The following is a 12616-nucleotide window of genomic DNA, read 5'->3' on the forward strand; positions in this document are numbered from 1 at the left end:
CCACCTTTTCGCGTCGCGTCCAAATTCACGTCTCTTGTCTACACTTGGATCTTGACAGTCACGCAGCAATGGCAACGCAAGACTCGCACAGTATTCTCTTCACACATAATCGATTTCAGCAGGGTTTTCGGCTGCTGGAATTGACCCCGGAATTGGAAGAATTACTGACATCAAAAGATGCCCCAGCGTAAGTCAAGAACGCGATTGCAACGAACCGCTCCGTGAACACCCCAGACCATACCCTATTCCAACCCTACAATGCTTCCGGACAAAATCAACTCTCAAACTAATTCGCAAACCCCAGACTCGAACTCAAATCCCCCTCAACAGCCCTCGCCCAAGCCGTAGTCGACCCAAGCGCACAAGACTACGTGAACCTCTGCACACCCACCAAAACCTACCGAATCCGCCAAGTGCAATCCTCAAATTCAATCCACATCCTTCGCCCCAGCGCCGGCGAGATCTCCAAAGCAGACATCAAAGTCGTCGAGGAAGAAGCCGGCGACGAAGGAACCCTAAACCTCCCCAACGAAGCAGTCACCACAATCGCAAAATGCTCCTCCACACTCGAACTGCACATCCCACCGGGCGGGTTCTCCGCACTACCTTTCCTGGAGAAGAGCCTGCGACTTTATGACCGGCGCAGTGACGACGATGGCGATGTAGCGATGGGTGATTCGGCTGCGTCACTGGACCCGCTAGATGCCATGGGCGTGCGAAGGGCCAGGGAGAGCGTTTGGGCCGACATACCTGTCTCGCGGGCGCAGTGTGAACAGGGTTGGATGGAGCTTTGTGCGTTTGTGGATGGTGGCGAAGAGGTTGCTTGTTGGCGACCTTCGGCGCGGGCTCGGTTGGCTGTTTGGACGCGGCTGGTTGAGGGAGCTGTTTTGCAGGGTATTGATCTTGAGAAACAGTTTCTCGTGAGAGAGTTGTGGAAGTCGGTTTTGGATGAGGACGAGGCGGCTGAGCCGCCGTTTCCGCGTGTATTACTTGAGGCCGTTGTCAGGCGGATTTGTGTTGTTGATGAGCGGCCTGCTTTGGCGGATGAAATGAAATGTGAGTTTGAAGCATGGTTTTGGTGGGTTCTTGTTGGGAGGTTGCTAATTTGTGTTTTTTTTTTGAAGGGGCGAGCTTCGATAAGGTGGAATGTGTGCAATGGGTTGGTGAGACTTATTTGGCTGCTACTGCGCCGGGGGCTTCGTCTGCGATTGGGAGAAGTGAATTCCTGCGTGCTTGGAAGGATTGTCTTCCTGAGTCGTGGAGAGCAGAGGTCGTATTGTCCAAGTTAACTGTAAGTTGTCTCTAGTCAGGTGGGCTGCTTGCATGGCTAACTCGGCTATAGAATGGCTGCTACAAGAGCCCCGACCCTACAACTATACACTTTGTTGAGCCCTCTCAGCGGGAGCACACTAGCAAGGCTGCTCCTTCGGGCCCAGCTGCAGCTGCAAAGGCCAAGAATACCAGGAATTGGCACGAGTTGCTCAAAGGGCGCCGCTGAACAGCGTGCCGATGCGGTGAAATGTCATTTCATCTAATCTATGATGTCCTATGTCTCTAACGACATCATGATCATATCTGCCGCCATAAAAACGCAGGAGCTCCGCCTCCTGAAAGTGGGAAGAACCTCGTCAAAGTCAAAAACAAACCCTCCGAAACGATTTCAAATGAGTGAATGTTTAACACCAGGCGTACTTCTCATTCAACCACCACTCTACGTCCTTACCTAGCCCATGATCTGAACCCGTCCAGCGCAAGCTAGCAATGCTATCCTTCTCGCGGTGTACAAGCTCGGCCTTCGGGTCGACCAAGGCCATAGCCTGCCGCAAGAGAAATGATGGGTTCCAGAACTCGACCTTGCTCATGTTCCATTCGTGTGCTTCGTGCTGAGCTCGTCGAAGAATGGCAGCCATGGCCTGGATGATGGTCTGTTCTTCTGCCGGCGAAGTGGGTTCATCGTACACCCATCGAAGGATGTAGAGAACGTTATCTTCAGGCAATTCTCCAAAGTTGCGGTTCCAAGCGCAGTACACGCGAGCCTGGTCATCACCCGCACCCTTGACAACCGGCGGAGAGCGTTCCGAATGCAGCTGTTCCGCAAAGAACTCCTCTCGCGCCCAATGCCACACAAAATGGTCAAAGTCAGGCAAAATAGCAATCTTAGCCCTGGACGACTTCTGCGATGCAGCAAGCATCTGCTCACGCAGCTTAGCGAGAACAGCCTCACTGCAAACAGTCTGCTGGACATCCTTAGCAAAAAGATCCCTCGTGCCATCTCCTCCACCCACAGCACCCTCCATAGCCTGCAAAGACATATGCGAAGACAAGAAGGGCCTCCACCCAAACTGAGCGTAGAACTTCTTCCCAATATCAGAGAACAACACAGTAAACAGCGACTTCCGCCGACTCTCCTTCTCCATCTCCCACGTATCAAGCTTCAGTCTCAACTCCTCGAACATCCGCTTCGCATACCCTTTCCCGCGGAACTCAGGCCGAGCATAAACACTCCCCACGCCGTGGGTAGCCACATCCTCCACCTGACCATCGTGGGCCAGCAAGGCCTTTTTGCGATAGGACTCGCACGAACTGAGGATTGTGCGTTGGCCCTCAGGTTCGTTGCGGTCCACCAGGATCCAGCACGTCAGTCCATCGCGAGTCAATCGCTGTTGCATGAGATGGTTCTCACGCTTGATGTATGTTTCGACGTCCAGCGGGCCCTTCCACGCCACGCTATTTAGCTTGATTGAGGCTATACGTTCTTCTGGTGTTGCCGGGACCAGAATTAGATCTGGTGACTCCCCTGCTGGGAGATCTGGGACTGCTGCAGCGATCATGGTTGCGTGTATTTTTTTTTTTCAAACAGTTTGTTGAGATGGTGTTGAGGGTGTCGTCTGGCTTCTTTGTGTAGCAGCCGACAGTCCTCGGTGTAACTTGTAAGTATCTGTATGAAGAAGTGATGAACGTGAAGTGGTTACAAGATCTCAAAAACACTTTGGCTGCATTCGCAAACAAAGAAGAAGAGAAATGAAGAAGGAGTAAAGAAGCCGGGATATGACAGGTTATCCGACGGGACTCCGACCAAAGAAAAGAAAAATCCGGGGGGGTTCAAAGCGGATAGTGGCTCCGAGGGCTAAGAACCATGTGTAGATATCGTCACTTCCACGGCTACCCATTTTACATCCTTATATACCTTCTTGGGGAAGATACTTGGAGACACTGAACATCTCTGTGCCATGACTCTAGTCACGCGAATCACTGTCTACCAACCAAACCCGACATCGTTCCCCCTCTCTGCATTCCGCGTCGTGGTCCGGGCCGGAGACGTCTGTTCTACGAGAAAGCGCCGTGTTTCTGTTTGTCACCGGCCCGACGGCAAGCGAGGACAAGCGAAGATGTTGCATTTGGTGCTGGGTTCTTGACGTAAGTGATGCTTTTTGGGGCTGGCGGAGGGTTTGGAGGGGTCATGTGAGGCCTTGGCGATTATGTCATTTGTTTTGCGGGGTTGAAGTTATTTACTTCTCTGGGGTTGGTCTTGTCAGTGTTATAGTCATGGCTGTGACGTTGGGTGTGTAACTTGGCTCGAGGGTCATTTGATTATACGACTATTGCTTACAATATTTCTACCTGCAGGTTTAGTCTTACCCCTCCATCCAAATTTGTTGGGAGTTGCTGATTGTTGATACTACACTATTAAAGGCTGCTATCGTAGAAAGCAATATAACAAAAACACCAGCTTAGAGAGATGCCCAGGTGACTAGCAGGTCATTGCTAGGAAGATGAAGGAAGTAAGTTTAATGGTGAGCAGGCTATACCACTAGATTCATACTCCAGTATAAATGCAAACAAGTCATCATCTCCAAAGCTTAAAGCCAGATCGAGAACAAGCTTTTGGCAAATCTCTATCACGAAGCAAGAAGCGCGTGACCATCTAAAAAGATCAGCCCCCCCCTGCTTGTTATCTCCTCAATACTCTAGATGTCGAGGCCAAGCAGAGAAACAGGCCGACCTGCTAATAAGACCGGGCCATAATGAATATTTGACTTGCGAGGGAAATATAGAGTGTGATCGAATATGACTATAGTCCCGATCACTACTGCTGGCAATTATCTACTACCAACAAAGTATACTCTTCAAGTTCAGACCATAGTTGCGAGTCGACAAAAAATGCATAGAGAGCATATCCGATCATCACGCTTAAAAGCTTCAGAGGATTTCATATTGCATATCAAACATATCTGCAGTTATGAACTGTCTACTGTACATACTGTATGGTACCTGACTATTTTAGTATATGATGTCATGCAGTACCCAATGTCGGTCTACACGCGTCGCCTTCGATAGTGTAAATATCAGGGGTCACTCCCTATGAAGCAATAGACGGCATATGTCTTAGTATATATTTGGAGCCGACACATCCGCTTATTTCAAGCCAAAAATAGCTCATTTAAGGGGTTAGTAGTGTTTACAAGGCACGTTGTTATCGATATAACAATGTTTCCCGAGTGTTTCCCGAAGAAACAGAGGTACAAGCAGTATCGGTAAATCATCCCTCTTTTCACAAATTGATTGAATTATGATGGATATTTAACTGACTAATTACTTACAAGGTCAACTCCCAAAGGCAAGGGCCTATTTTTCATCAGCCTGATCCAAAGTATTAGAAGAACGGAAACAACCATAGATAGAACATGTCAATGGAGATGAAAGACGAAATAAACATTCAAACGAGGAATAGAGCATGAGATTCAGGTGCTTATGCTGTAACGTTTATTTCAAGTTCTTTTCTTTTCGTGGGAGTGACTGGGCTCATCAGCATCAAGGAACAGGCAGAGAACGCAGCGAAATAAGAAGACATTGGGAACTAGTTGCTAGATAGTTGAACTGGCTAGAAGAGAGAATCATGTAGTTGGAGATTTGAACAAAGGAGACGAATGAAATACAACAGAAAAAAGGGAGATGGTATGAAAAAAGAGGCCGGACCGCAGTAAAAAGATCAGCGTGGAGAAAGAATCCGAGGGATCAAGCACACAAAATGATGCAAATGGAGTAAAAGAGAAGAGGTAAAAAAGCAGGTGGGTAAAATGGTAAAGAAGGATGGCGAAGGAGCGTCATGAAATTGAGAATGGGGAAAAGCAAGGGAAGATGAAAAATCACTTGGGAATGAAGCAAATAAAAAAAGGAAAGATATGAACCTGATCTATGTAAGTAAATGCCATGCGAGTCCCAAAAATCGTCCGCTCCCGTTTTATGTATTTGCGCCACTTCTTGCGGACGGCAGTTCCAGAATTTCCTTCGTCCATCATGTATGTTCGATCATTGGTCACGCTAAATCAAGAATGAGACAGAATTTGGGTGTGGACAGGAGATATATATATAAAAAAAAGGAGGAAGTAGAGATGAAAGAGGATAAAGAAAGCAGAACACAGATTCCCCCCAAGGCCTGAAACAATATCAGATAATCCCGGATTCAAGGTGGCTGCTCTGAGTCCACCGGTTCGTTGAACTTCTGCCGTGCCTCTTCTACCCACAATTCCAATCGAAGCTCTCCTGCTTCGACACGTCGTACTGGTACTGTTTTGGCACGGCCATTCGAGACCTTGGGGGGCGGCTGCTGGGGCTCACCGTTCCGCAATTTAGATACGGAGAATGGTGCTGTGCACGATCGTAAGTGCACCTTTCCTGGCTCCGCGACAATCCAGGTCTGTTCTTCCTTGGTAGTTCCCGCGGGTGGTAGTGCGTCTTCGCGCACTTCGATGCAGACGGTGAAGCTGAACTCGTCATCGCGGGGCAATGGGGTCAGTCGGGCACAGGCAGAAGCGAGTCTCGCTAGACAGGCCCGAAATTGCGCCTCAAGGTCGACCGACGTCGGTGCGGGGCCCCGGTCTGTAACAGGGGCACCTGGCATGGATGAATCCTCATCTCTTTCTTCAAATGTGGTGTTCACCTCTCCCGCGGGAGCACGCGGGAAGCCCGACAGATCAAAGGCATATCGTTCGAGGGGCTGATTTGTGCGAAGAGACGAAATGATGATACTGACTGCGGTGATTGTGCCTTTTAAGATTTCCGTTCCGACTGCGATCGATGCATCGTTGATATAGTCACACACTTTCGGGTGACGGGATTGCCGAACGGGGTAGTTGTATGCCCGAACGGGAAGAAAGGTTGCGCGCGGATAGACGGAGCGCAGGAATAGTATTTGGTGAACGGAAACGGTAAGGAAGTTGGTGAAGGAGGCCGCTAGTGCCGACTGGTTGGTAGGCAACGATTTGGTAGCGGGGACCGGGGCGGAGAAGGTGGTCATGGTGGTGGTACTACTGCTCTCACTGGCAATCGGCATTGCCGTCGAACGATCGGGTATCGATTCCACGGGGAAGGTGTTCTTGTCGGAGTCTCGAAGAATCTGAATGTTCCACCCTGAAGCTAATCATCGCTCTGCCTTTCTAATCCATTGGTCAACACCTGCTATTCTGTTTGTTTTTGTGTTGTTGTTTGTTTTTTTCAAGTCAAGTCAAGCCAAAGCGCGTTTTTTGGGGCTTCCCCAATACTCCAGCCAGCGACGATGAACGAGAGAAAGAGGCTGAGGAGATCAGGGTGAGTCCAGCGACAAGCAAGTATGTCTCAACCAGATAAAAGAAACGAGTCCAGCTTATGTGGGGGAGGTAGGAAAAACGATGTGGGCTGGAGGGGAGGGGGAGTGGGAGATCGAGACGTACGCTTGGGTGGACAAAACGACAAGTATAAGCAAACCTCAAAGCATGAGGGCTGGAACGATAGAATTTCCCGAAGTGACGATCCCAAGGGCAAAGTGATGACTCTAAGAATTCCAGAGTCCCTCGGGAGAGAGGGGGAGGGGAGGAGGGGAAAGCGAAAGGAGGGGGAGTTTTTGGCGAGAGAAGGAAAACCCTAAAAGGGAAGAATCGAACAAGGCTCCCAGGCAGTACGAAAGGAAAGAGGACTAGAAGAAAAGGTAGATGAATCGACTGGTTGACGATGTACCTCAATCTCGAGGGGAAAAGCAGAAGAAAGGCGGACTAAGGTTGGTTGGCAAAAGGTCACGGTTCCCGTCACGTGGTTGCGTCATGGGTTTGGCATCCACAACATGAGTCTGATATAGTTCCTCGGGTTGGATGCTCTTGATCTGGGATTTTTGGGATCTATTCTGCTGGATTTCTATAGGTCTGGGGTTTTCCTCTGAGATTTGTGTGAAATCCTCCAGGGTCATGTATGGAGAAAAAGCACACAGTTTTTTATTCCCCACTGCTTCAAAAGATCGTCAAGCGAGAAAAAAAAAGGATATATCGGATTCCCTGGATACAGGGATACTGGGAATCGTGGAACCAGTGAAAGAACCATCGGGGTACAGTTGAGCGGCCATGAGTAGCTTATGTTTGTGCGTTCAGGTACCTAAAGTATATCTACTTCCCAGTGCGATAGTCGACAATATCGGTGTACACGAATGAAGCGCCCAAGGCATCGGTATTATGGCGTACTGCATAATACGCCTCTTACCGATGATCTTCCAACACTGACGGCAGTGGCGGTAGACAAGGGTACACTACCCGGCAATCCTACCCTCCGTATGGCTATAGGAAATACATGGCATCTTTCACATTATCAATCCCTTCTATCTGTTTCTATGTGTGATCGTCAGGCCTTTACCCTTATTCCGAGGTTTACACCTTTAAGAGGGGTGTATGGGTCATGTTCCGCACAAAGTACGGTACTAAGTATGGTGCCCTACCCTTTGTTACCCGGCATTGTCTTAGGGTAATATTATTTCCGTAACTGTGGACTGTCTACACTACATGTGCTCGAACTGATACTCACACTCTTCCCAATCAGTGGAACTCCCTTCTGTTCCGAATGATCACCCAATAGGACTGATCCGAGGGATCAGAGCTTGCATCTTAAAAGCTCGAGCCAATTCGGGAGACCCATGCAGGCAAAATTTGTATGACGGAAGTCTCTAAGTGGTAAAAGGTGGTCGGGTCTGTCAACGGGCCATGTCCACTTGAATCCCCGAGCCCCGAAAGAACCCCTTGAGCTGGATTTAGACTACCGGGAGTTCCCATTCTCGAAGTCCTGACGCCATTGGATAGAGGAAGGGACACTGTAGTCTAAATTAAGTCATGTCCCAATTTTCCCATCCCTGTCTGACATGTCTTAAATCTCTTCCAGTAAGGAGCAAAGGGAAAACCCCATACATGTGGAGGAGTCAATCCCCTACCAAGGGATGATTTCCCCCCAGACTTTCGCTTTCTCTCCTAGATGCCTGCTTGGCTAATGTAGATCGGAGTGATCTCCCGCTTTTCAAGACGAATCGGGCGTGTCTTATAGATGTGTTTGTTCTCTAGATTGGTTCCCACGTATGAAAGAGTCTACTGAGTTACAATTTAACGGGCATTTTCGGAGGGGGGCTATAGAGACCAGGGCAATAGATATTACACATACTCGAAATGGCAAAACCATGCACACACATGCACCCGTGAAATACCGAAACATGTCTTCATCGGATTTGTAGATGCGATTAATTTTGGGGTCTTGTGGAGTTATTTAACGCACTATTAATTTCTATTTAGAGCATACAAACTTTCTCCTGGGAGTTGTTTACTTTCACTCGAACAGTATTGTAATTTTAAACACTCTGAGTCGTCCTGAGTATCTCCGACAATCCGATGAACGGCCGTCATTGCGTACATAGTCATCGCCACATTGATCATTTGAGCTTGAAATCTGTTGGCTTTGCTCGTATTACAATGCTATCACGGTGCTACTTTTTGGTTACTAACATGCAGAAAGATCTTGGAGGTAGTGTAGCTTATAAGTTAAGAAACGAGAAATATATGAGAGGGGTTGATCTGGTGGCCACCGCTATACACCGCTCACCGCCTTTGTATTGCCCCTCCTCCGCGTCTCCTTATCTGAGACGCGCAAAACATCATCTCGTTAGAATTTGGACCCCATTGGCGTCGCGCCAATCTTGATTTCACCCCGAACCCCGGATTAATTAACCCCATTGCCACCATGGAGCAACAACTCCTGTCACTCCTAGCCGACACCCAGTCGCCAAAGGCCGACAGCAGAAGAGCCGCAGAGTCCCAATTGGAGCAGCTCTATGGTCACGAAGGCTTTCCAACCTCGCTCACAGCAATCGCATCACACGACTCGGTCCCGATTAATCTCCGCCAGTCCGCCCTCTCCATTCTGCGTACCTTTATCGCCGCTAGTTGGTCACCCATACTCGACGAGTTCAAGGGTCAGATCCTCGTCAACGATGCCAACAAAACACACGTCCGTCAGTCCTTACTAGCGATCGCCACTTCAGATATTCCAGAGCGCAGAGTGAAGAACTCTGCTAGTTATGCTGTTAGCAAGATCGCCAGTGCCGATTTCCCCGATGACTGGCCGGAGCTCTTGCCATCGCTGCTCCAGATTATCAACGACTCTGCCAGTACCGATGGCCAGTTGCACGGCGCATTGAAGGTCCTTCTGGACCTCGTGGATACAGGGTTCAGCGAAGAGCAATTTTTCAATGTGGCTCGGGATCTTGTTTCGTCCCTTTTCGCCGTGGCTACTTCGGAAGCTAGACGGCCAATGTTGCGCGCTTTGGCCGTCGCGGTCTTCCGCTCTTGCTTTGATACCCTGGAGATGGTCTTGGAACAGCACAAAAACGCCATTAAACAATTCATGGATGAGGTTCTAAGCGGATGGTCACCATTCCTCGATGCCACTTTGAAAGCACCTCTGCCACAACCTCCCAGTGAAGAAGAAGCTCATAAACAAGGGGATATCGCAACACAGTGGAGGGGCATCGTTGGATTGAAAATACAGGTCGTCAAGGTACGAAGAAATGTTACAGCGCTTTACTCCAACCCCGTTCAGTGGTCCCTTCGAAGCCACCGGAATTGCTGTTAGATTTTTGCTTGAAGCTTCTTTGTAGCCTATTCCTTGAACTCGTGCTAACTCATCATTCTACTATAGACGGTTATGAAAATCCGCATGGTTTTCCCTGCCCTATTGACAGCACAGAGCACATTATTCTTCTCGACCGTCTGGACCGAGCTCAACAATGCTTTGCCTTTTTACCAAAACTTTTACATCGAGGATGAGCGACAGGGCAGGCTGGAAGATGGAGATGGTCTTCCTCATTCGCTTGACTTCTTGGTCCTTGAAGAGCTTGACCTCATTCAAGCATTATTGAAAGCTCCCCCTGTAAAGGCAGAGCTTCAGCAGCAACTGCAGAATGCAGGAGCTGCCTCCAGTACCTCTAGCTGGCTCCCAGAGATCATGAAGCTTGCCAGTTCCTATGCACAGATTACTACGGAGGAAGAGGGTCTATGGGAGATCGATGTCAACCTGTTCCTTTCTGAAGAGACATCCCTCACGGCTAACTGCACTCCCCGTACCAGCAGCGGTGATCTCGTCATCAAGGCTGGTGAATGGCTGAAAACTATTGCGGCCGAGGGCCTCCTCAGCTACATGGACGCACTCTTCGCCGATAACTCTGTTTCGTGGAAACCCCGTGAAGCAGCTCTTTACGTTTTGAACTGCATGCTCCGTGACTTCAGTGAAGTTGACCAGACAATCACCCCAGAACTGGCAAATCACTTTACCAAGTTTGTTCAGTATGCCACCCAACAGGAACAGGAGCTTCTGCGTGCTCGGGGCTACCTTGTTGCTGGTGCTTTGTCCAAGGTTGCTGGAGAAGCATTCCACCAGACCACATCTTCATATCTAGAGGCTACTCTCAAGGCCATTGCAGAGGATCCAGCAGAGGTGGTCAAGGTGGCTTGTATTCGTGTCCTACAAGACCTCATGCCCTCCCTGCCCTCAAATTTGGCACGTCCCTTCCAGGCCTCAGTCATCTCGGCGATTTCAGAGTTCATCTCGGCCCATGATCTACGTGAGCAGACCGATACCGATGATCTCAAGGTCACTTTGGCAGAGACCCTTCGCGATACTATCATGGCCGATCCTGGCGTTGTCCTCTCTTCTGTTGCCATTGATGTTTTGTTTAGCATTGCCAGCAGCGGTGCTGATAACTTCCAGTTGACCATGACAGTGACCGAAGCCTTTGAAGATATTGTGGACCAAATTACCGAGCATGGCCCAGATGCCTACAGGAGTCTCTGTGAGAAGGTACTCCCCTCGCTGATGGGTGCAATTGACGTTGGCAACTTGACAGAGGAGAGTTCATTGACTGTCTTCGCGGCCGATCTCCTCCGAGCATTGGCTGAGCGCAGTCTCGAGCCTATGCCCGCTGGTTTTGTCGAAACTGTGATGCCCAAGGTGAACCGATTATTGCTGGAATCGGATGAGGCCGAATTGATCCGGCCTGCCACTGAGGCCGTACGCCATATGCTTTCCCACGACTTTGCTCAATTTGTGGCCTGGCGTGACCCCCAATCCGGAAAGGAAGCACTTGAGGTTGTCCTCGTCATCATCGACAGACTGCTTGGCCCAGCAGTCGACGACAATGCTGCAACAGAGGTTGGCCAGCTGGCCGCAGAGCTAGTCGAAAAGGCCGGCTCAGAACGTCTTGGTCCCTACCTCCCCCAGCTTCTCCAAGCTGTGGCCCAGCGACTGGCTACGGCTGAAAGGGCCCAATTCATCCAGAGTCTTATCCTCGTCTTCGCCCGTCTGACTCTTATCAGCGCCCGCGAAGTCGTCGACTTCCTTGCACAAGTCAACCTCGGCGGCCAGAGCGGCCTCACAGTCGTGCTCAGCAAATGGCTCGAGAACTCTGTCAACTTCGCCGGTTATGACGAGATCAAGCAAAACACCTTTGCCCTCGCACGGCTGTACGAGCTCGCCGATCCCCGCGTAGCCGAAGTTCCCGTGAAGGGCGACCTGATCATCCAAGACACAGGCCGCATCAAGACCCGATCGCAAGCCCGCAATAACCCAGATCGGTACACCACAGTTCCGGCACCGTTGAAGATCATCAAGGTTCTCGTCGAAGAACTTGCCGCTGCATCAGGTAACAAGGAAATTGACGCGGCAACCGCCGCTGCCCTCGACGATGCGGATAGCGATGATGGCGACGACGACTGGGAGGACATGCCCGGCCACATACTTGACCTCGGCCTCGGTGTTACAAAGCAGCAGCTGATGAGTTTCGGCGAGGGTGGTTCCGAGAGTGTCTTCGGTGTGCGGAAGCGCGATGATGAGACACAGGGCTTCTTGACCGAGTTCTTCAGACAGGCTTCTACGCAGCCCGGATTCCAAGAAGTCTATTCTGCCTTGACGCCCGATGAGCAAGTCAAGTTGCAGAGTCTGTAGAAATCCAGACCCTTTGAGAGTCATGTCCCGGTCTGACTAAGCTACCCCGGGCTTTGTCGGGGCTGGAGTTTGAATATTAATGATGGATGCATAGATGGATTCAAAATGTACGAGTGCATACAGTCTATTTCAACTGGTGTGGTTTTTTTTCCCACCAGATCGTTTTCTGTTCCCCTCCTGTAATTGTAAAATTTGGCGTGGTACTTTCTTTGTGCGCTGTACTGTACTGTACATGTAGCTGTTCTAAACCCTGATCCCTGTACTTTGAACCTTGTCGATTTTTTCCCCTATACCCTGTTCCCTGTACCCTGTTACTTACGCGTAGCTTGGACTCAAC

At 49.8% G+C, this 12616-nt stretch overlaps 4 protein-coding genes across 4 annotated transcripts; 2 read left to right on the forward strand and 2 right to left on the reverse strand.

Moving 5' to 3' along the window:
- Window positions 1-68: 68 nt before the first annotated feature.
- N7511_002444 (putative sister chromatid cohesion protein Dcc1) lies at window positions 69-1498 on the forward strand (the record flags this gene model as incomplete). The annotated part of the gene is made up of 4 exons (XM_057124869.1): window positions 69-187; window positions 305-1056; window positions 1125-1291; window positions 1343-1498. The coding sequence occupies 4 exons, from the start codon at window positions 69-71 to the stop codon at window positions 1496-1498; spliced, it is 1194 nt and encodes a 397-aa protein (XP_056987028.1).
- Window positions 1499-1676: 178 nt separating this feature from the next.
- On the reverse strand, window positions 1677-2831 carry N7511_002445 (uncharacterized protein; the record flags this gene model as incomplete). Its single annotated transcript, XM_057124870.1, has 1 exon — window positions 1677-2831. One exon carries the CDS (start codon window positions 2829-2831, stop codon window positions 1677-1679), a length of 1155 nt encoding a protein of 384 aa, XP_056987029.1.
- A 2633-nt stretch (window positions 2832-5464) lies between these two features.
- Window positions 5465-6334, reverse strand: N7511_002446 (putative mitotic spindle checkpoint protein (Mad2B); the record flags this gene model as incomplete). The annotated part of the gene is made up of 1 exon (XM_057124871.1): window positions 5465-6334. One exon carries the CDS (start codon window positions 6332-6334, stop codon window positions 5465-5467), a length of 870 nt encoding a protein of 289 aa, XP_056987030.1.
- Window positions 6335-9021: 2687 nt separating this feature from the next.
- On the forward strand, window positions 9022-12279 carry N7511_002447 (uncharacterized protein; the record flags this gene model as incomplete). Its single annotated transcript, XM_057124872.1, has 2 exons — window positions 9022-9837; window positions 9979-12279. 2 exons carry the CDS (start codon window positions 9022-9024, stop codon window positions 12277-12279), a joined length of 3117 nt encoding a protein of 1038 aa, XP_056987031.1.
- Between the last annotated feature and the right edge of the window lie 337 nt (window positions 12280-12616).

This window comes from Penicillium nucicola, assembly GCF_028828085.1.
Source record: "Penicillium nucicola strain IBT 29836 chromosome Unknown utg000002l, whole genome shotgun sequence".
NCBI lineage: Eukaryota > Fungi > Ascomycota > Eurotiomycetes > Eurotiales > Aspergillaceae > Penicillium > Penicillium nucicola.